The 23,624-nt window shown below is 38.5% G+C and overlaps 2 protein-coding genes across 2 annotated transcripts; both read left to right on the forward strand.

Moving 5' to 3' along the window:
• The first annotated feature begins 93 nt into the window (after positions 1-93).
• LOC129376711 (tyrosine-protein kinase TXK-like) lies at positions 94-15,350 on the forward strand. Its single transcript, XM_055056299.1, is given in 19 exon segments — positions 94-117; positions 1,825-1,958; positions 8,106-8,154; positions 9,365-9,446; positions 9,517-9,529; positions 9,532-9,641; positions 9,875-9,939; positions 10,094-10,153; positions 10,238-10,292; positions 10,495-10,574; positions 10,658-10,782; positions 11,259-11,333; positions 11,879-12,050; positions 12,134-12,350; positions 13,343-13,407; positions 13,663-13,781; positions 13,866-13,961; positions 13,964-14,019; positions 15,233-15,350. Coding segments are annotated over 18 exon segments (1,524 nt in total). The 5' UTR covers positions 94-117; positions 1,825-1,945; the 3' UTR covers positions 15,305-15,350.
• A 1,046-nt stretch (positions 15,351-16,396) lies between these two features.
• LOC129376433 (cyclin-dependent kinase-like 2) lies at positions 16,397-22,634 on the forward strand. Its single transcript, XM_055056071.1, is given in 12 exon segments — positions 16,397-16,528; positions 17,385-17,564; positions 17,775-17,969; positions 18,172-18,356; positions 18,434-18,447; positions 18,450-18,545; positions 18,618-18,757; positions 18,868-18,956; positions 19,054-20,905; positions 21,580-21,667; positions 21,753-21,849; positions 22,377-22,634. Coding segments are annotated over 8 exon segments (2,205 nt in total). The 5' UTR covers positions 16,397-16,528; positions 17,385-17,396; the 3' UTR covers positions 20,372-20,905; positions 21,580-21,667; positions 21,753-21,849; positions 22,377-22,634.
• The last annotated feature ends 990 nt before the right edge of the window (positions 22,635-23,624 follow it).

A 23,624-nucleotide genomic window follows, 5' to 3' on the forward strand; every position in this document is an offset into this window, starting at 1 on the left:
GCCACGCACTGAATAAAACACACAGATAAACTTCTTGCTGCGCCGCCGCAAAGTCACATAAAGAGCGGAAGAAAAAAGGGTCACGATGTGAAACTGGAGCACAGATGAAGATTCACTGTGAGAAAAATGTTGGTTATAAATTTACCAGGAAGTCAAAGTTTAATGGAGGATTTTAATTAGTTAATGAATTATTTTATTATTAATTTCTGCTGAATAATTAAGTAGTTTTGACAAACAAAATTCTAAAGTCTTTATGTTCGTATAATTTCCACCTGATTTTCACCATTTTATTCTTGTAATGTTTTATATTTATTCTTAAAATATTATGACTTTTTTCTTGTGTTTTTTCAAAAATTTTTTCAAAAAATTAGACTGTTCTTGTAACATTCTGGCATTATTCTCATAAAATTATGATTCTATTTTTGTAATGTTAGTATTGGATTCTTTTTGTTTGGATAAAAAATATTTAAGGAACCACCTTGTTGAGTTGATATAAAACCGACTATGTTTAAACATCAACAGATTAGTGGTAATAAGAAGCCTAAATGTTGCTCAACCCCAACATCTGTCCTTGCAGACCAACAGGAAACCTTTTCTGCAGGCGGTTTCACTTCCATTCCTGGAGGTTCAGCGAACAGCAACTTCCTGTCTGACCTTACAGAGTCATTAGATTCAAGATTTACCAACCAAACCAAAAGCTACCACTAACATTAGCAGTTTTTTAAAAAGACAGACCAGTTTTTGTTTATTTTGTTTGTTTTTAAGTACGGCATTCAGTCTCCTATCTGAGGAAAGACGAACCTAGCATGATTAGCATGATTAGCATGATTACGTGTTTGACAACCGGGAGAATTAAGCTAACAGCAAACAGAGCCCAATTAACAGCTGCTGACAGTCAAGAGATCAACTATTCAAGCTTTCAATTCTCCAAGTCAAATTAACAGCTAATTAGTCAAGCTAACAGCAAGTTGAAGTCAAGCTAATATATTACATAAAATTAAAACAATTGCTAATAAACATCTAAATACAAGCAAGCTAACAGCTAATATGTTCAAGCTAACATATAACAGATTATTTTAGGAAGGTGATGTGTTTAAGCTAACAGCTAATCTGGTCAAGCTAGCAGTTTTTTAGAGTAACGCTAATAGCTAACATTGTCAAATAAACTCCTACTCTGTAACAAGCTAAGCGCTAATAGAGTTAGCGACATAGATTGAAGCCTAGCGCTAGCAGTCTGACATAAAACAAAGTAACAAAACAACAAAAGTACAAAGTGGTGAAAGTCAAGATGCTAACAGTCAGTTACTTATTTCTAATTTGATTTAGCATCAGTTTCATTAATCATATCTTTTTGATTAATTCACTCACTTTAATTTCTGTTCTAGTAACTTTGACTAGACCAAACCATCGGTCGTGGCTTCGTTCTTTTTCAGGGCTTTGGAGCAGAAAACATTTTAGAGCGTCATTAACAGAAAGAGTCAGACTGAAGAGCTGCATGACGATTACTGTATGTGTGCTCTTCTTCTTCCTGGATTTATTCTCAGACGGATGCTTGTGGTTTCGTTCACGTCATTGTTTCACTTCCTCTGCACTGCTCTCTTTATCTTTCTAATTCTCTATAAACTTTGGTGAATTAAGCACAATTTAAAGAAAACTGTTTACTGTTTCAGCAGCAATCCAAACATCAACGCCAGCGATTAAAAAGCCTCTTTCTGAACCTGTTTTGGGTCTTTCTGCTGCTCTTTTTCACCTACATCACTTCCTCCACCCACCTGCCTCTCTTCTTGTCTCTGACTCCACGCCTCGGCCGTTTCCGACCTGCAGCATCACAGCAGCTGCGTCCGTGTTGAGAAACCGAAGCCGACTTCGAGCTCCAGAACCAGAACTGGAGCAAAACCAGGCGGAGGAGGAGGAGGACAGAAGAGAGCGAAGACCAAACACCAGCATGATCCACTCGAGTAAGTAGACTCTCCAAAATCTAAACATTTACGCTTTAAACTTAAACAGAACAAGAGAGCAAATGAAGGGAGTTGGAAGAAGCAGATGATTGGTGTTTATGTACAGGAGATGCCGTCATGGATTCATGAAACTCTCAAATGTTTACAATATTTTGCTTCTAAATCTGCACAATCAGCCAAACCTGCAGAGTGACGGTTGGCCTTTGTTTCTCCATGACTAATCAAAACAAAGCTTTACAGCGCCGAGCTTCACCTGTGCAGATGGAAACGCAGAGAAGCTCCTCGGTTAGCAGCTCCGGCCTGCAGACAGGTTTCAGTTCTCACTGCCTGGCGGCTTGTAGAGAAGCAGTTTCACATCTGATCAGGGATTTAATTAGAAATTAAGAAGAAAACCAAAGTGAACACAAGGCAAAGGCGACTGCACTTGTCTAGAAATAACATGTTATCCAGCTGATTAATCGTCAGAACTGGCAGGAAATCTGAAATTACTCATGTTTACATTTTCATGCCAGTGTTTCAAAGTGGAACTCTCTATTTCCTTGTTTCTGATACAAACAAAAATCTGATGCTCTTCAAAACATCCAATAACAACAAGCAGAGATGATCAGCCAAAAGCACAACATGTACATTTTGCTCACAAAGTTTTCTATGTGTTGAGCTGCTGCACCTTTAAATGTCCTGACAAAACTATTTACGTTTTCATCATTCTGCCTTTTTCTGCTTGGAGGTTTTCCAACTGGCTGCATAGTTTTTCATTAAAATGATTAATTACTGACTATAAGATGTGTTATTGAGTCCCTCCACCAACAGAAACCAGAGAAAGTCAATATTTTCCTCCACAGCATCCAGACTGTTGCTCTCAGGATGTTCCAAGGATTTTCTTTTGGCATTAGCTGCTTTTTCACTCATATTATTTTTAAAAATCAGTTAAACTTGATAAATTCAGAGTTTTGAATGGATGGTGGCTTTTGCACCTGCTGCATTCGCATCTGAGCCTCTCGCTGCCCCAGTTGGTCTTTTAAAGACATTCTGCACACGTTTGGTTAAAAGACGAGGACAACATGAGTGAAATGGCAACAAAACTTCAGAGGGAAACTCAGAAACCCAGAAGAACCTCTGATTAGAAAAGAAGAAAAGAAATCAGCTTTACTGTCCCAAAATGGAGAAATCCAGGTGTAGCAGCGGCAAAGAGACAGGAAATCAAGACATTCAGGATCAGACAAAGAAAAAGAACAAAAATAAACAAAATTAACAATTACATTCTGTACAGTAAGTGTAAAATTACAGCGTAAATACTTTACTGTCATCAAAAATAGCCAAGAAACGCACAACGGATCAGGATAACTAAAGAAAAATCCAAAATATTGATGTTTGTGTCTACAAGTGAACAATGAACAGATGTGCAAAAACCAGCAGGGATGTAAACATTTGTCATGTTTATTTAAAGACAGGATGGTTACAGAAGAGTGAGAGTAAAAAAATAAACTGAAGTCCAGACTAACTGATCAAATTATCAATCATTTAATGTTTGAAAATTACATCATCAGACAGACCGAAACATAAAGTTACGTGGAAAATCCAGAAATTTTACTCAAGTAAGAGTAGAGATACTTCAAAATAAAATTACTCAAGTAAAAGCAAAACATAAAATACTCATAAAAGGACATTTTTTCTCCAAATAGTTACTAAAGTAAATGTATGTTATTCTCTGTAATCTGCTGGGAGGAGGGATCTCTGTTGATGCTCCTTTGTGCACCACAGATGCAGCTTCATGTTTGAGGAAAGATAAATTATCCAGCAGTGGTTTTATTTTAACCTTCGGTCCATAAGAAGGAAAATTAGGGGCTTTGTAAGAGATTTTCTACTAATTTACATTTTAAAAGAGTCTCTAACCAAAACAACACCCACTTATAAATAAATGTATAAATTTATACATTTATAAATGAATGTTATTTATAAAGCACTCTAAAACTAGGTGGTAATAATTAATAACTAATAACTGCTTCAAAGTGCTGTACAGTTTTCTTAAAACCACAGATAAAAAAACACAAGAACAAAGAAAGAAGATTCTAAATTTCTGAAAAATGTGTCCAAGAGGCAGGAAGTAAAATATAAACAAAACAGGGCCTAATATTGAACCTTGAGGGACTCCATAATTTAGGAGTGCTGCCACAAAAGAGCAGTGATGGAGAGGAAGAGAAAAACTTCTGTCATACTAACATGATCAGAACCAAACTAGCAAGACGGTGGGGAACCAGAGGAAAACAAAAACAGGAATCCAGTAACAACAGGATTAGGAAGGAGGAATAAAAATGAGTTGATGGTTGATTACTGAACAAGAACAGATCCATCCATCCATCCAACCATCCATCCATCCATCCATCCATCCATCCATCCATCATCCATCATCCATCCATCCATCCATCCATCATCCATCCATCCATCCATCCATCCATCCATCCATCCATCCATCCATCCATCATCCATCCATCCATCCATCCATCCATCCATCCATCCATCCATCATCCATCCATCCATCCATCCATCATCCATCATCCATCCATCCATCCATCCATCCATCCATCCATCCATCCATCCATCCATCCATCCATCCATCATCCATCCATCCATCCATCCATCCATCCATCCATCCATCCATCCATCCATCCATCCATCATCCATCATCCATCCATCCATCCATCCATCCATCCATCCATCAAAAAATAAACAAACAGAACTAAATGATCCAAGACACCAAAAGATCCCAAGATCCAAACAGAAATTCATCCAGGTTACCATTAAGTATCGTTTTTTCAGTAAGTGGGTTCATCACCACGGCTGGTTTGAAGGGCGCCGGGTCAAATCCAGTCCAAAGATGTACGACCCAATGCAAAATGAAATCTTTAAATAAGTGAGCAGGGAGACAGAAGTTTAAAACAAACGGGTTGAGGGAACTGAATCAAACTGTTCAGATGCAGCCTCACTGGGCGATGATTCCTGGGGATCCAACAGAACCGCAGTCAGTGAAACATGATTTGTCACCAAGATCAATAGAAACTGTGACAACATGGTCATTCAGAGTTATTAACTTTACAGTGACCGCTTGGTAAACCAGTAGAAACTGACGCTCTTTGAGAGAATGTCACAGTTTGGATGTAATTAGTTAGAAAACTGATCATTTCTGTATAAAGTGTCCCTTTTGTCACGTTATGCTCACAAACCAAACGCTGTGGTTCTCATGCATCTGGTAAACCTCAGATTGTTAAAACCATTTCTAAAACAAACCTTAGTGAGACGAGCTGTTCCCATGCTGAGCTGAGCGCCAACGTTTCATTCATAGAGGCAGAGAAATGATTCCCGTTCCCCGACATTATGAACGTCTATTAATGTTAAGAGTCATAATTAACAGACATAAAGGCTTTCAAACATCCATCTGAATAAAATTAATCAAAATTTTAATTAATGTCCATCCATCATCCATCCATCCATCCATCCATCCATCCATCCATCCATCCATCCATCCATCCATCCATCCATCCATCCATCCATCCATCCATCCATCCATCCATCCATCCATCATCATCCATCCATCCATCCATCCATCCATCCATCCATCCATCCATCCATCCATCCATCCATCCATCATAAACAAACATGGAGTGATGCCTCGATTCTTTCATGCATGTTTGAGAAATCCTTTGACCTCCATGGCCACCATTCAAATATGCTAAACGGCCAGTTTAGCACGTTTTGGCACCCGCCTTCGAGTCACAGCTCCTCCCCCACTCAGCTCCTTAAGACTAGCCAGCAGCAATTAGCAAACACCTGGTAGAAGTGCTGAGCTCATTATAGGAGCTACTTCTCTGGTGAAAATGTTGCTAAATGGTTAACAGAGGAGCCATGTTATGATGACTTCCTGAAGGTGGAGTTTCAGAAAGAGTAGGAGCTTCTTAAAGAGACATAGGCCCAATTTCAAGATGTTAAATTATGAAGTCAAGATATATACTGCATTTTAATAACAACTGGAGGTAACATAATAGCTACTTGATTTTGCTGTAAAATACACAATACTGCCCCCTTTGTGATTTCTGCAGGCGGTTCGTTGCACATTGTTTCACATTAAACTTCCCAGGATCTCAAACTGTTGGAGCCTTGTTTCCTTTTCCGACTTTGTCCTGGTTTGTCAACAGATCATTCCCAGAAAATACACCTGTTTCACATGAGACAAAATGTGAAAAAGTTTACATGACTCATCCCTTCTGGGTTGCAAATCTTAAATAATTGAATAAGAAATCTTACTTTTGGATAAATAAAGCAAATTTCTTTGCAAAAGATGATAGTTAAAGCATTTGAATTGATTGTTTTGCAATATATTAGAGGAACTATTCATTGTGTTCTGTCATGTTTAGTAACACAAATAGTAGATTAGACATCTTAATGAGAAAAAGAGTCTGTCGCTCGCTGGCATGATGTTTATTTTATCACCTTTTTTTCACCTGCTTTCATTTTGTGCCTTCAGAATCGCATGAGACTCGTTGCTCTGCACGAGTGTTTTTTTTTTTAAATTCACACAGGAAGTAATGTAGCCACCTCTCCCTGCAGTCTCAGACAAACAATGACCCGGCCACACGCACCACCTTTTTCACTCGCCCACAGAAACACACAAACGGACTCGCTCAAAGCAAAGAGAGTTAATTCTGCAGAAAGGAAACAATGCTTCCTGACAAAGACCTCCCACTTGAAACCACAGAGGCACAAAGACAGAAAAAAATTACTGAAACAGCTGGTGGGACAATTTGCAAATATGTGTTTCCTTGTTAGATTTTATCTTTTGACTGGTTAAAATTTCACTCTTAAATGGAAAATGTTAACTTTAGTGGTTTAAACTTGGCCAAAGTCAAACAGAAAGTAAATGTAATGTATGCTAAAAGCTGCGTCAGAAACAGTTTTCTCTCTAAAATGGTCAAATAAGGATTAATGTTATATAGTAATACATTCAATGTGTAAATGTTATGCAACTCAGAGATGTCAACGCTGGGGCTTCTCTGGTTTGAAAAATGACACTTTATAAATGTTAGACAGTATTAATTATTTGTTTAGATCTAAGTATGTAGTTAATTAAAGGGGGAAATTGTGTATTTTTCAGGCACATTGTGCTATTTTAACTAAGTTACCTTCGGCTGTTATGAAAAGTATCAAAACTAATTTAGGAGAAATTTCACTGTAATTGAATGTCTTGAAATTGGGCTCCTGTCTCTTTAAGAAGCTCCTGCTCTTTCTGAAACTCTGCCTCCAGTAAGTCATAACAACATGTCTCCTCTATTAATACTTGAACAAAAGTTTCACCAACATTTCAGCGGGAAGAAGAGAGAACAGCAGCTAATTGCTGCTGCCGCTAGTCTGCAAGGAAGAGTTTTGATGAGAATCTTGGCTGGAGCTTTGGGTAAAACGACAGCACTTTGTTTGAACAGGCCCTGAATGATGTAGGGAGATTTTTAACATTTCTTAAATATGCAATCCAATCAACACTCTGGGTTAGTTTTTGATGAGAGAATCACACATAAAGCTAGGAAAGTTGATTTTGCATAGTGCCTGAACTTTAACAAGTGCTGTTTATGAAACTTCGCTTCTCCTTTTGTATCCACAGTTGTTCCTCAGGAATATGTTTAAGTTCCTGTATGAAAATGACTATAAGTCATTTTCATACATTGTATGAAAATTGTATGAAAATGACTATAAATGACTATAAGTCATTTTCATACATGACTTATAGTGAGATATAGAAGAAGGAAAGGAATCAATTTCAGCTAAAATACATCTGTATGCTGATGATATTGTCATTTATTATATGAATCAGTCTCTCCAGGATCTTTAGATTGTTTTTGTGCTGTGAATGGGAGTTAACATCTAGCTAAAACTCAACGCTTTTGACCATTTTGTGGAAAATTTACAATAAATTTGAGAAAAAATCTGTTGATTTTGAGTGAATTTCCATGATGGTGGAATTAAAAAGAACTGGAGGAACTGTTTATTTGCAGCTGCATTTATAGATAATTTAGACGTAACCCAATCTAACGTAAAAATTCTAGATTTTAGCTTCTATGTTAAAAGATTTGCCATAACTTTTCCTCTGTCTGTCTCTTTCAGATCAATCCACCCACTCTATATTCTGCTGCTGCTGTGCTGTTCAAAGCAGGTAAAGATAAGAATTGTGTTTCGTAATGTTGAGGTAGAAAAGTCTTCAGTGACATTTTCAGTTGTGATTTTTAAAGCTTGTCACTGAGTCAACCCTGCACTCTGTCTCTTAAAAATATTAATACAGCAGAGGATCCACAACAAAAGGTCTGAAAAAGACCAGAATAAGTCACTACTTTGGCCTAGTCAAAGTCCAGTCCTCAACTTGATTGAAATGCTGTGGTTGGACCAAAGAGTTGAGCTGAAACGTTTGGTTGTATAAAGATAAAAACTACTGGGAGGAATTGGCAGTGAAATGAGGATATTTCTGACTTCCCAGTTTGTGTTGTTTTGCATATTTCTAAAGATGGAGAGGAAACGTCCGTCCTGCAGAAGCTCACAGATCGAGGCCATGTTTTAGAGTTTTTAGCTTGTGGTTACCCTCGGAGCCATGCGGTGAGCGAACCGTGTCCAACGCATGAACAGCTTGCAAAGATGCATGCACCAAAATAACATTAAAGAAAAGCGGTTGAATCATAAAACTCTTTAGTCTATAAACTTAACAGGAAAATGTTCTTTTGTTGCATATAATTTTTCAGTTAATCTTATTTGTAAGTTTCCTCTTAAGATTAAAAATTGCAAAAGAAACAAAATGTTTAATCCAGAAGTTTGACTTAATTTCATAAAAAAGCAAATCTTTGGGTTTGTTTTCTTAAAATGAATATGAGCAGAGTTCAATATTTGATCCCGCTCCTTACGAGCCTTGGTTGTGCCACTTTCATGCAAAAGATGATTAATATGTGTTATTCAATACATAATGCATAAACACAATTTCTGTCAGCAGGTGAAAGCTTCGAGACAGCCCCCAAAATGGGTGGAGTCAAAGAACTGACTCCGCCCATTTTTGGAGTTGCCCCAAATATTCACAAAAGTGCTGCTCCTAATATGGGCAGCAGCAAATATGGTCTGAGTTTAACGATTGGCTGCGCCCATTTCTTAAGGCTGGCCCAAAATGTAATACTTAAATCGGTTACACTTATTTGTTCATAATTTTTTATTTGTCCTAATTTTACCTTAAAAATAAGTATATGCACCCAAATAAATCTAATTTGTTGATTTGTCAATACCAAAAGAAGTGGAAATAATTTATCTCAGAGGTGGAAAGATTAATTTTGACGTTTTCACATTGAATAGAAAAAAATGAAATGTAAAGTTGATTTGACTGATTTCAGGGAGATCAGCACACGCATGGAGCTGGAGGGCAGAACGTCTCTTTGCTTCCCAAGCAGACGATACCCTGGAAATGCCCGGCGGGTAAAAAACATTTCTCTGCATCCGTGTGTTATTGTGTTGTAGGTTTTGATGTTTGCTCCATTTTGGTCAGGTGGACCGGTCCAGGAAAAGCTCCCTCTGCCGCCTCCGGAGAACGGAGAAGGTGAAGGTTTGGTGAGGGTTGTTGCCATGTACGACTTCACGGCCAAAGAAGACTCAGACCTCACCATTAAACAGGTAACTTTCTGTTACACTGTATTCCCATTCATTTTGGCCCTTTGCTCCATTTAAATTCATAAACATTATTACATTATGACCTCTGGTCAAACCAAAATAACAATGATTTTAGAGATTAAACAAGGAAAGACCAGATATTTACTAGTCATTGAATCAGATTTAATTACGACACGCTGCTGTCAACAAAAAGCAAATAAATAAATGTGTGTAATGCTAACGCTTTGTGTCTCCAGGGGGAGGAATATGTCATCCTCCATAAGCAGGACCAGCTGTGGTGGCGAGCGGAGGACAGGCATGGGTACGGCAGACCGAGTCCAGAATCATTTATTCCATTAAACTCTGATTTAATCTCACAAATTTATCTCAATCACCAGTTTGTCAAAGTTTACAGATTCAGTCGGTTATAAATCCTCTAAAAGCCAACAACTCGGTTCTGATGTGTTTTTGCTCAGGAATAAAGGCTTCATCCCCAGTAACTACGTAACAGAGAAAAACAGAATCGAAGCAAACTCGTAAGTTTGAACTTTCTCATTTCACTCGGCCGCAGAGCACAGTTACAAAACATTTAATGTTTATTTAAAATGTCCTTCATGAAGGTGGTACTGCAAAAACATCACCAGAACAGAAGCAGAACAGCTGCTGAAACAGCAGGTATTATTTATTTCTGATCATTTAATTTCACTTTAGGTTCAATAAAGTATTTTTGAACTTGAATTGAATTTTGAGGTGAATTATTCATCCCCCTGTCTAAATATAAGCATATTTACACATGAAAGTTGCAATTAATGAACTCCTGATTTATCTCAAATGTGAATTTTTACCACAGTCCTAATAACTAATTGCTATTTTCCAGGATAAAGAAGGTGGTTTTGTTGTGCGGGAATCCAGTAAACAAGGAACTTACACCGTTTCTGTTTATACAAAGACATTAAGGTGAGTCACAAGTTTTAAATCCCAGACCTTTGAATAAAACTTACATCTACAGAAAATATTTAACCAATATTTCTTCTGCTCAGTTTGAATGGGGACATTAGGCATTACCAGATAAAAATAACCAACACTGGACAGTTCTACCTGGCTGAAAAACACGTCTTCAGCTCCATACCAGATGTTATACACTACCATGAACACAATGCAGCAGGTAGGAGACAAATCGCTGTCTCTGCAGAAGAAGAGGGCATTTCTCAACAGCAACACCTGATATAGCATATTACTTTAGTATGTTAGAGAAACTAGATAGAAAGAAAATTAACTAGATAAGAAGCTAAAACTAGCTAAAAATCTCGGCTAACATTAGCATGTAGCATACTCCATTCATTATACAAAACCCAGTGTAAAAGCTAGATTTAACTAAAAAGCTAAAGCTAGCTAAAAGTGATGGATCCTCTGAATAAAGCACTAAATTTTAATAAAATACACAAAATATAATTTTTTTAAATATCTGACTAAACTATCCTGAGCCATGAGAGAAATACATAGATTAATTTCTACTGGCCAATCAGTGTTTGCGCTTTAGAAACGCCCAGCTTGAGTCTGTGCTCACATTTTCACATCCTGGTCAGCTGTAATGTTTCACTGCCGTCATACCTTATGGTTTTGTCGTGCTCGTATTTGTAGGTCTCGTGACCCGGTTACGGTACCCTGTGGGACCGATGGGAAGGTGTGTTCCAGCCACAGCAGGATTCAGCTCAGGTAAACACATTGTGTATCATACATCGTTGAGACAATCTGTGAAAAGACCCACTTCTGTAGCTGTCTGATGAAATGCACTGTTTTCCACCAAAATACCAATCAGAGCAAAGAGGCGGTCCTTACCGCTTTCAATCAATCACATGCACTCGCTGCTAAATGTGCTAGTGGCAGGAAACAACATATAGTTACAGAAACATTGTTTATTGTTTATATTTGTTCTTTGGCTATGCTAACTAGCGTTCACATTCAGAACAGGCCTGTGCTGGCTGCAGCGTAGCAGAGAGGATTGACAATGCTAAGACTCACTTCTTGACTCTGATTGGTTGTTTCTAGTTAGCACTGGGAGAAAGCAGATAAAACTTATACAGCATTTTTAACCAAAAACAAACAAGAGAATACATGAATCACACAAAAGATTGTGTATTATTATGATTAATTTCTTAATTCTCTGATCTTCTAATATTATCAAGGGACACAGCTAATAAGATTCAAGCAGTTTTAACCTGATATTTTATTTAAATTGCCCCTGATTTTCTCTCTTTCAGAGAAGTGGGAGATCAACCCCAGTGAGCTGACCTTCATGAAGGAACTGGGCAGCGGCCAGTTTGGAGTGGTGAAGCTCGGCAAGTGGAGAGACCAGCAGAAAGTGGCCATCAAGACCATCAGGGAGGGAGCCATGTACGAGGAGGACTTCGTCGAAGAGGCCAAAGTCATGATGTACGGGAGGAGAATCGGGACAAAAACCATCAACGAGACGCAGAGAACGAGTTTCGATAACGGTTCTGTGTGTTCTGCTCCAGGAGGCTGTGCCATCCCAAACTAGTCCAGCTGTACGGCGTCTGCCTGAAGCATCGCCCCCTGCTGATCGTGGCTGAGTTCATGGATAACGGCTGTCTGCTGAACTACTTGCGGCAGAGGGGCGGAGCTCTGAAGGAGGCGTGGCTTATGTCCATGTGTCAGGACGTCTGTGAGGGGATGGAGTACCTGGAGGCTCACAGCTTCATCCACAGAGACCTGGTGAGTCTCCAGCAGACAGACAGGGACGCTAAAGCTAGTTTCTAGCTTAAGAAAAAAGAATGCTAATAGTAGTTGCTATCTCCAGCATAGAAAAATGAAAGCTAGTCGCTAGCTTAAACACAAGGACAATAATGCTAGTTGCCGGCTTAAGAACAGGGATGCTAAAGCTAGTTGCTAGCTTAAGAACAAGGATGGTAAAGCTACTTGCTAGCTTAAGCACAAGGACAATAATGCTAGTTGCCGGCTTAAGAACAGGGATGCTAAAGCTAGTTGCTAGCTTAAGAAAAGGAATGGTAAAGCTACTTGCTAGCTTAAGCACAAGGACAATAATGCTAGTTGCCGGCTTAAGAGCAGGGATGCTAAAGCTAGTTGCTAGGTTAAGAAAAGGAACGGCAAAGCTAGTTGCTAGCTTAAGTACAAGGACAATAATGCTAGTTGCCGGCTTAAGAACAGGGATGCTAAAGCTAGTTGCTAGCTTAAGAAAAGGAATGGTAAAGCTAGTTGCTAGCTTAAGCTTAGAATGGATCAAGCTTAGAATTGGCGCTCAAGCCAATCCCACAGTATGATTTATTGTGTTAGGCTCTAGGGGGCAGTGTAGAGTCCCCTGGAGCAAATGTAACGTTTAGAAGTTTAAAAAGAACAGAGGGAAATTTGCTGGTTGCCCTGTGCAGGAGGCGGCTGGCTGGAAAAACCTACTTTGACCTCATGGACGCGTCCAGCATAACTCAAGCTTTATGTGGTCATCAGTGTTTCCAATGAAAATCAGTCAAACCACTGATTACTAATTTAGTTACTTTACTGATTACTTTATTTAAGAAGTAACTAGGTTAAATTGGATGTTACATCCAGCAACATAAACTTGAAAATGCCAATACTCACTTTATTGGAAGCAGATTATGAATATAGCTTCAAAAATATTTCAAAAAGTCCTTAATATCCATTTAAATTATGTTTAATTTCTGTTCTTTATGTGTTTGTTCTGTTTTATTCAGGCAGCCAGAAACTGTCTGATTAACGAGAACAACGTGGTGAAGGTCAGCGACTTTGGGATGACCAGGTACGACACTTTACTTCCACCCTTATAAAGAATTAAAAAAATTATTAGTAATGATAAAAATTAAATTTAAAAATTATTAATTGATACAATTTAAATGATTCGCTGGGTTTTGTGTGTTCTTTTATTTTTTCTTGGTATGGCTCTAATACTCTGTCATCGGATCATATCAACGTTTAGATTAGATCAGTTACAATTATTTATTTTCTCTCTGGTTTATCACCTGGACTTTGAGCGTTTTTTTTAAACCGACTGCAGGTACGTTCTGGACAACCAGTACACCAGTTCCAGTGGCGCCAAGTTCCCAGTGAAGTGGTCGCCTCCGGAGGTTCTGCACTACAGCAAATACAGCAGCAAGTCAGACGTGTGGTCCTTCGGTAGGAAACCTTAACCAACCAGCAGCTGATCGCTGTGTTACTCTAACACCAGGGGTCAGAGGTCACTGATGTGTCTGTGTTCAGGCGTGGTGATGTGGGAGATCTTCTCCGAGGGTCGAACGCCGTTTGAGAACCGCTCCAACTTGGAAGTAGTGAACGACATCACCAAAGGGATCCGGCTGTACCGCACCGCGCCTCCCAGCCGCTGTACGCCATCATGTACCGCTGCTGGCACGAGGTATCGACCCGCTTCGTCTGCACCAGAGCACAGGAAACGCTGGGTTCTGGTGTTTAGCTTTGAATGGCTTCGCTGACAGGCTAACTGCTTTTAGCACAACGTAAAAACAACAGTAGTCATTTTTAGTGTCCAATCAGATTGATTTTTGAAGCAAAAATTAACCTCCAGTGGACCAAGTGAAGCAGCTCCGTCATCCTTTGTTGTTTTTTTCACTTTTTCTAAAAATATTTAAACAAACGGCAAGAACCAGGGCCGGCCCAAGGCAAGTTAACTGACCCTAAATCACCAGGGCCCCAAGAACACCAAGCTCGCAAAAATAAACATATATTTAACTAAACGCTATTAGAGACTTAGACTTGACTTTATTGATCCCTTGGGAAGACTCCCTCAGGAAATTATAGTTACCAGCAGCTCACAGGCAAAAATGTGGCACACAGTAAGCATACACAAAATACAAAAAAATACAAATTAAATACAAAACAAAGAATATAAATACAACACAAAAGGAAATTATAGCAATTTGGTCGATAGATTGACCAGTGATATGGTATTACACATGGAATAACAATATCTGTATTGTTTTGTAGTTGTTAATAATAATTATTATCTTCCTGTTGATTCCTGCTGCTACTGTTGGGAAAATACAAGCCAACTTGTCAATTTGTTATCTGTAAATTTAGTATTTATCAGCTGGTGTTTCTTTCAAATAGTTAAAATAATATTCTACTTTAATTGTACTCTGCATTTCAAAAAGCAAATAATTTTTCTGTAGTTAGTTACTCCTGTAAGGTTAAAATTAACAGCCATCACAACACTAATATGATGAAAACTAATTACTAATTAATTAATACGCACAAAATGTAGCTTAGAAGTGCTACAGCTTCTGGTGTTGACATGTTGGTATGGGGACCCCCCCCCCCAAACAAATCTGCTTAGGCCCCCAAAAAGGTTTTGGCCGGCCCTGTACACAACAACCAAACATCCAGGGATGTTATTTAGACAAATACATGTAAACGTTTTGATTTGGAAATTGCCTTTTTGTTGATAGAATCTGTTATTGATTTAACATATTAGTCCCACATCCTTAACAAATCGAATAAAGTAACTGAACTGAAAAGTACTTACTCCAGTGACCTGTTTAATTTCTGTATATTTTTCTGCTAGTCAGACATTTTTCTAACATCTTTTCTCCTCATTTTTCTTGGATGTATAGAAACCTCAGGGACGGCCGGCGTTCTCTACACTGTTGGAGGAAATCAGAAAACTGGCAGAAAATCCAGACTAACACAAAGATGCTATTCTTTTACCTCTGAATATCAAGCTGTTTTCAAACTCATATGTACAAATAAAAAATGTTTTATTGCTGTATATAAATGTATAAATTTAACTTACCTATTCTGGTGCTTTAAATAATTTATTTTTGAAATATGCAATGAAACCAACAAGAGATTTTACATTTTAAGCTGATTCTTATATATGTGAAATTGGTTTCATACATATGAAGCTTCTGTTTATATTAATGTACAGACTGTAACGTACAAACTAACAACAAAACTGTGTATGAGTGAATAAATGTCACTTTAAATACTTTCTCAATTTTTTATTTTTTATTTTTTGCAAAGTGAATTAAAGTGTATATTTCAGAGGGGGTGCAACAACAATGCCCAATTTATGGCCTCTCTTTGAATTCTTGAGGATTGTAAACAAACCTTAACACCGAATTTGAAGAAGTCAATAAGACAAAGTAAAGGTTTTTAGTTTTATTTAATTCAATTTAAACCAGTCGACTGTTTAATGTTCTCAGCCAGCAGGGTTTCATGACAACTCAAATTGGGATTGTTTCCGTCCAGCATCGCCCTCTGCTGGACATTTAGGAGAAAAACTTTTTAACTAGCAGATGAAGGAATGGGTCGACATATGTATTAACTTTACATTTTTGGGACTAAAAACATCCTCCAAGAACTATAAAATGCTCTTTTCCAACTTGGATTACTATTTCAACCTTTTTTATATAAATAAAAATGTCCTTTTAGGATAAAACCTGATATTTTTTAGTCCGCGAAAGGACTAGCTAAAAGGCTACAGTAGCCTGACCGTTACCGTTTCAAAGCCGCTAAATTGGGCCAGAATTGGTGCTTCTTCCGTTTTCATGCTATTACATGTGATAAATAACTCAAATATAGTTGCTACAAATGTTAAATGGAAGGAAAGTTTCTTAATCAATCGGTTTATTTTACATTTCAACGCCTCCAATGGCGGCGCGCGCCTCCAGGAGGAAGAGCCGTTTTTTTTTTTTCTTCCTTCCCCTGAACTACGTCACCACTGCAGGGCGGGAGGGGAGTGTTGCCGTGGCAACGCGTCGGTTGAAACCCTCGCCGCTACCTGCGTGTCCGTGTTCTCAGGTGACCGACACGTTCCCACACGCACCGGAGACACCGATACTCGTGTTTACGTTGATGGAACAGATTAAAGCGACAAACTGGGATCAACTGCTGAGGTCGGTGACGTGGTGAGTTTGTTTTTGTTGGTTTCTCCTGTTTTAGTCCATTGAACCTCCATTATGTGGCTTTAGGACACTTTGTCACTTAGTTTGCCTTGTTTTGTAGCTCTGTTGACTAAAGATAAGTTTTTAACTGTTATAAATAAAAAAGAAAAAATATATAAGAGTAATTTCTTTGTTTTGTTCATTTGATACAAGATGTTCAAAAGTAAAGTCTTTACTTTGTCTTTTTTTATTGTTGTAATTTTAGTGTAATTTTTTTTCTAGAATTAGTTCATAAATCAAATGTAATAATGATGTTCATGATGACAAATCTGCATTAATGTTCACTGTAATTTCCAATTAAAAGTTCTGTATTTTCTTAATTACTTTAAATTTTCATTATTATGTTAGTTTTTCTTACATTTTATTGAAATGGAAATAAAAAAAACATTGAATTTGAATTAGCTGAGAGTAAGAAAGGGCTGAAAGATTCAAATTGACATTTGGTTTTTTATTGCCACTTCTAATCTAAAGCTCTAGAGTCTTTAGTTTAGAAGACGTTATGGTTCAATAATTCATAGGTCATTATTAAGTTGCAAATAGAAACGCTAATCGGAATGCAGTTATATTAATAAAGCAATTATATTAATAAGTAAATACAAGAGAAAGCAGCTGACGTACAAAAATAAAATCTTTGGATGATTCTTAGTCTTCAGTTTGTGATCAAGATTAAATTAAACCATAAAAAGAAAGTCATTGAAAGGGGGATTTTAAGGAGGATACACTAAATTAAAGAGTGAAGCAAGGTGCCACCAAATAAAAGTTTTTTTTAAATTATTTAATTTGATACAAATAACTTGAAAGCTTTGTTCTGTCCTTTAAGAATAAAACTGTGATGGAGCGTTACGAGTCTCTGGGTCCGGTCGGGGAGGGCAGTTACGGCACTGTGGTCAAGTGCCGTCATCGACACTCCGGTCGCTTTGTCGCCATCAAGAAATTTCTGGACTCAGATGATGATGAGACAGTGAAGAAGATCGCCCTCAGGGAAATCAAGCTGCTCAGGGTACTTGCCAATCATCCTATCAACCATTCGGTCAATCAGTTGATTAATAACTGAGCCTGAAACCTGAGTGCTGCTGAAACACTGAGATAATCAGCCAACCACAAGACAAACAAGCTCAAATTCTCACAATCGAACCCGTTGTTAGTGTAATTACAGTAAAACACAAAACTACATGCATCTACATTCGCTGCTCTCTTTTGAACCTTACAGCAACTGCGTCACGACAATCTGGTGAACCTCCTGGAGGTGTGGAAACGCCGTCGTCGCTGGTATCTGGTGTTTGAGTTTGTGGACAGGACGCTTCTGGATGAACTGCAGCAGTCCTCAAGCGGGTTGGACCTTAACACCTGTCGGCAGTACTTATTCCAAATCCTTAGAGCTGTCAACTTTTGTCATCAACAGGATGTAAGGAATACTTTCAAAGCTTCTTTTTAAATGAGCAAAAAAGGTATCAAGGATCATTAAATTTACTCCACAGGTTCAGAGGTCCAGGCTAGACTTTCTCATCAAGACTCACTGCTTTAAAGTTACAAATTAAATTATTTTTCCAATAAATATGTCATGGAAATATGTGTAACCCTGTGTTTGGAATAATTCCCCTCATTAGGTCATCCATCGTGACATCAAACCCGAGAACATCCTCATCTCTCAAGAGGGTGTGGTTAAACTGTGTGATTTTGGCTTTGCCCGAACCATTGCATCGCCCTCTGAAGGTGGCGTCTATACCGACTACGTAGCCACTCGCTGGTACAGAGCTCCCGAACTGCTTGTAGGGGACATCAAGTATGGAAAGTAGGTATTTTTGCACTGCTTCCTGTTGGATGTTATGAATGCCAAACAATAACTGGTAAGTGTGTTTGTATGTGTAGACCGGTAGATGTTTGGCGCTGGGTTGTCTGTTGATAGAGATGCTGACCGCACAACCTCTGTTTCCCGGAGACTCCGACCTTGACCAGATATACCACATTGTCAGATGTTTTGGTAAGCTCTTACAGTAACCTCATCAGGATACTGATTCATATCCATTTTTTAATATATTTCCTTTGGCTTCAGGTAACTTGACGGCTCATCACCAGGAGTTATTTTACGGAAATCCTGTCTTTTCTGGAGTGAAACTACCTGAATGTTCAAAAATTGTCCCACTGCAGCAACGCTTCCCTAAAGTTTCACCAACTGCCCTTGATCTGACACAGGTATTACACAGTTTGGTTATCAGTCAATGAAGTATCAATGAAAGTTCCTTTTAGGTATTGTTTAAGTGACCAAATCATTAACATAATTTATACCTTCATTTGTTGCTCAGAAATGTCTAGAGATGGACCCAAAAACACGAGCTCACTGTTCAGATCTGTTAAAGCATCTGCTATTTACTCAAGACTCTTTCAACATCAGGTATACTTTACCTTTGCTTTGTGAAATAAGTCTCAAATGCTAGAATTTATCTTCTGCATAGTCAAAAACTTCTGCATCTTTCTTTGTGTCTGCACAGATTTTTAGATGAGCTGAACACTAAAATTCAAAAAGACCACAGAGAAAACTCCACACTTCCCAAAATACCCAAAACGACACTGCCAGAAAAAGATAAAGGGGATGATAAAAACTGCAAAATCAAAGACAAGAAACAATCAGAAGAAACTGAAGATAAAGTAAACAAGGATAAGACAGAGAAAACAAAGGGAAAACAACCATCCAAACTGCCTAAATCTATTCATATCACCAATGAATCTTTTATGACCAAACAACCAAAAGCATTTGGCAATAAGGACATCTGTCACACAGAGCAGTTTTCAATGAAACCAGAAAAAACACCTGGTTCAGAGTTAAAGGAGTTTGAGATTTTAAAGTCAACTAAAATCTGTCTCTCTGACTCAACAGATGTCACCAAGAAAGCTGTAAGCTTAAAGAAAAAAACCTCAGTAGCAACAAAACCTAAAAATAAACTTGATGTGTCTCTAGACTCAGGCAAAGACTACCTTCAGAAGGCCAAAGATATAGACTACAGCAACCTGAAGCTCCTTGGGGAAACATCTCAATCTGAGACAAACGAAGAGTTTGTGAGGAACTCAAGCAACCTTAGCTTAAAAGTCAGTAAATTATCTAAAATTCCCATCACTGATGGTGGAAGTTTAAATTTATCCCCAAAAACCATTTTAGAATCGGACACAAGTGTAGCACCTACATATCCTCTCCCATCCTTCAATGACTTTCCTACCCCAACAATGGTCAATGTCACAAAGTCAGGAAGGACAAGTTTGACATCAAAGTTTCAGATTGAGGTATTGGAAACTAATGCAAAGCACGACTCCTCTGAATGTCCAAAAGCCAAACCCAAAAGCTTCAGGAAATCCCAAACTATCTCAACTAGTGGCCAACACACTCAAAACACCTCATTCAGTCCTTCAAGGGATGCTGCAGATCTTTCCAAACAGTCGTTTACACCTGTTACCGAAACCAGTGCTGCCCACAACCTGTCCACCCTACCTCAAGGAATCTCACTTTCAAAAGCAAAGACTCCTTCAAAAGACAAGGAACCTTCTGATGACCAGGGTGTTAGGAAGTATCACAGATTCTTGAAGCTGAATCCAATGACAGAAACTCCAACTAAACCTATTTGGTTGGCCCATGATTCAGATGGAGAACCTGACTCATCAGAGCATTATTTTTCTAGTTTGCAAAGCAACAGGATTGCAGCAGAAGAAAAAGTTACCTCAACCCTTATGCCAAATGAAAACTTACCAGTAGAAAAAAGCTCTTGCATTGTCAGTGCAAGAGGACCAAGAGGATTCAGCCATTTCTGTGTCCATTAGTTCAACAGCTAATGCCTTAAGGAATAAAACCTTAATGCTTCCTGAAAGGTCATCTATTGACAAAACTAACAATAGCAGCCAGGAGTTCAAATTTGATGCAAAGTCTTTGAACATTTTCCACCATAATCAGAACCCAACAATGTCTCAATTGTTTGTTGATCACATGAGGTTCCCAGTGAACCCCAAGAATCAAAAAACTGCATTTACTCCAGATGGAAGGAAGAAAAGCAACAAGCTGGAAGAAAACAACACAAATTTATCCTCCGATTTGACTTCAGTCATGTCTGTGGATCACAAAGCTTTGACGAGAAGTCTTATCCTTCATGAAAGGGACTCTACAGACACTGATGAATTTAATCACAGTGTAGCCCGATCATGTACACCTTCTCCTCCTGCACCAGCTACCAATCTCCTTCACCTCCCTCCATCTTCCAAAACTCTCACCCCTTCCATCTTTGTCTCCAGTGCCAACAGGTCTGCTGCCAGTGATACCCTTCAGAGAGGAAGTTTTCATACCGGGACCAACAGCCTTTGGTAGTTCTCAATGTGTTTGCCTTTGAAATTTTCACCCAGCTAAGAATAATTCAAAAGATATAACCTAAATTTGTTTGACCCTCCTACCCTTCAACGGTCTTAAGAAAAGCCTTTTGTGTTGTTCGGAAAGCTGGTGTGCAGTCTAGCAGGGTGTATAGGACTTGAGGGGTTTTGTGTAGAGTTTCGGGAACTGACGGTCTAACGGAATATCCTCCTCCCATTTCCCCACTGTCTGATCGTGACATCTGTCACGCAGTGGCCGGACAAGCCATTGTATAAGTGAGAGGGTTGCAAATGCAGTTACTGTCTCAAGAACTCCTGACATGTTTGTCCAGTAGTTGAAAGCATTAATCTGACTTGGCTGGTTGGACAAAATCAAAGTTAGATGTCCTTTTTAAATGTCTCCTCGCTCGATGGCTAGGTCAGTCCAACTGTTTTTGTTAGACTGTATTTATATATTGATTATATTGTGTTTTTGTAACTTGATTTTGTTTGGTTTTATTAATGTAAAGTCATAATTTCCAGCCAAACTTACCCCAAAGCTAGCATTAGCAAAGTTGAGAGAACTTTTTTTCAGATTCATAAATCTTGCACAATCCAATAAGAGTCTTGTTGAACAGTTGCACAAATGTTGTACATGACTAACAGCTAGCTGTTCCTCCTGTCTGTTGTAGGAATTTAGTTAAACCAATATGTTATGGTCATGACCGACAGGAACAACAGTTTGGACTGAACCAGGCCGCAAGGTCCTTCACCTCGCAGGTTGTAGTTTGAACTGGTGTCTTTTTTGCCTTCAGCCATGTAGGATATTCCTAATAACTTATATCAACTGTTTCTGTCTGTCTAGGCACGAGAAAAGAGTTTTGTAAGTGAAAGGTCTAAAAACATCGTCCATTTCCCAGATGTAAGAACCTCAGTGTTGCCGGAGCTCAGTGGAAAAGAAGGTATGAACACAAACTCTTTCTGACGCTAAATCTGACCATTTTTCTTTTCTATTTTAGGGTAGTTGTTATTACGGATTTTTGAATTTCCTTTCTTTAAGGACACAAGTTTACAAACACCTACATTACTAGGTCCTGTAAGCTTTTGACACGCTAATACACAAAACATTTGAGTTATGTGGATGTATTTCCTTGTGCCTGGATGTGACACGTCTATCCGTTCGAACAATTAAATAGAAGTAAAAACAAGGCGATTTTCAGCAATCACACTGTTCACGTAGGAGCGGCATTGTGAATACCACAGCTAGGAAAACTAGCAGATCAAAAGCATAAAACTGGAAACAGACTAAATAATTTAACGAACCGCTCAGTGGAAACGAAGCATTAGAGGAAAAACTATTACAAACCACACGTAATTTAAGTTCAATAAAATAAAACTTTATTATTGTTTTATAAAGTGCCTAACTCACATCTCCAGCTGTAAATCAAACCTGGCCAGAAGTGAAATAAAATGTTTAATGTCTTCTCAGCTAAACAGAGCAAATGTGCTACCAAGGAACAGAGGACAGAAAAGACTCCAGTCCCACTCAGTCCACCAGCAGAGGGACAATATGGACAAAACACAAATACACCAAAACAGATGGAGTAAAACGAGTTCCCCGCCACCAAACGACACTAATCTTAATTTTCATTATTATTATTATTTAATCATGGTGATGCTTCAAATACTGACTTTAAATTCCTAAAATGTTAAACTTTGAGTATGAGAACACATTTATATTTATCATTTCCTTTAACATTCGATTATTGAAAACTGTTAATGAATTGTTTATTTTGGTAGTTTCGTGGTAAAACACAAGAAACTGTAAAGCAACTAATGTAACTTTTTTCTCAAAGAAATCAACAATAAATAAGCTGTAAAAATTGTGTGGGTGTTTTATTAGTCACAGGCATGAAAGCTGAAGCTTCTGTAAACTTTAAGAAATCCAACCCATAAAACAAACTAATTACAACAGATGAGAACGCTGGCGACTTTCCACTGGTTTCCACATTTAGCATCAGTCTTAAGTTATTTAAGAAATAAACATGGTTTAATCCTACGACTCATCACTTGAGTCTTCTGATGTAATGACCCGAAGTTTCCAGGCTGGCACCGACTCCTCACTGCTTGACATCACAGTCGGGCTCCTCATTGGCTGAGAGCCAGCCCAACGCCCTCTGCTATTGGCCAGCAGCTGGTAGAGCAGTCTGAGAGCTTGGTTGTTTGTTGTGGTTTCTGATTGGTCCTCCAGCAATTGGTTGTTTCCTGATTGGTACGTTGGTTACCGGCTTCCTTGCTGACGATTGGACCACGGGCATTTGGGTTGTGATGACCTGCTGTGAAGTTTTACAAAAACAAAACGTTTACTCCTCTAACAAAGTCTCACTATTTGAATTCAGATTTACAAACTGAACAAATATTTAGCAGGTTAAGCTCATTCAGACAGATACAGAATAATGTATCTTTTTGTTTTGGCTGCCATATTGGATAATCATTGATTACTATGATGAGAATCACAGCCAAACAAGACAGGCGAGACGTGTTGGACGTCTGTGTGGACGGTTTCACCAGGCTCAGCAGCGTTTGGTTTCTATCGTCCGTCTCCTCACCCTGGCGGTGGCAGGCCTGGTTGATGCTTTGGTTGTTGGACTGACGTTAGATCCCAAGTCAAAAATCCTGCAGGTCTCATCAACAGGTGAACCGTCAATCTCTGGAAGCTCAAATCCCAACAAAGACG

The sequence above is a fragment of the Poeciliopsis prolifica genome, unplaced genomic scaffold (assembly GCF_027474105.1).
Source record: "Poeciliopsis prolifica strain line A6 unplaced genomic scaffold, Auburn_PproV2 SCAFFOLD044, whole genome shotgun sequence".
Taxonomy (NCBI): domain Eukaryota; kingdom Metazoa; phylum Chordata; class Actinopteri; order Cyprinodontiformes; family Poeciliidae; genus Poeciliopsis; species Poeciliopsis prolifica.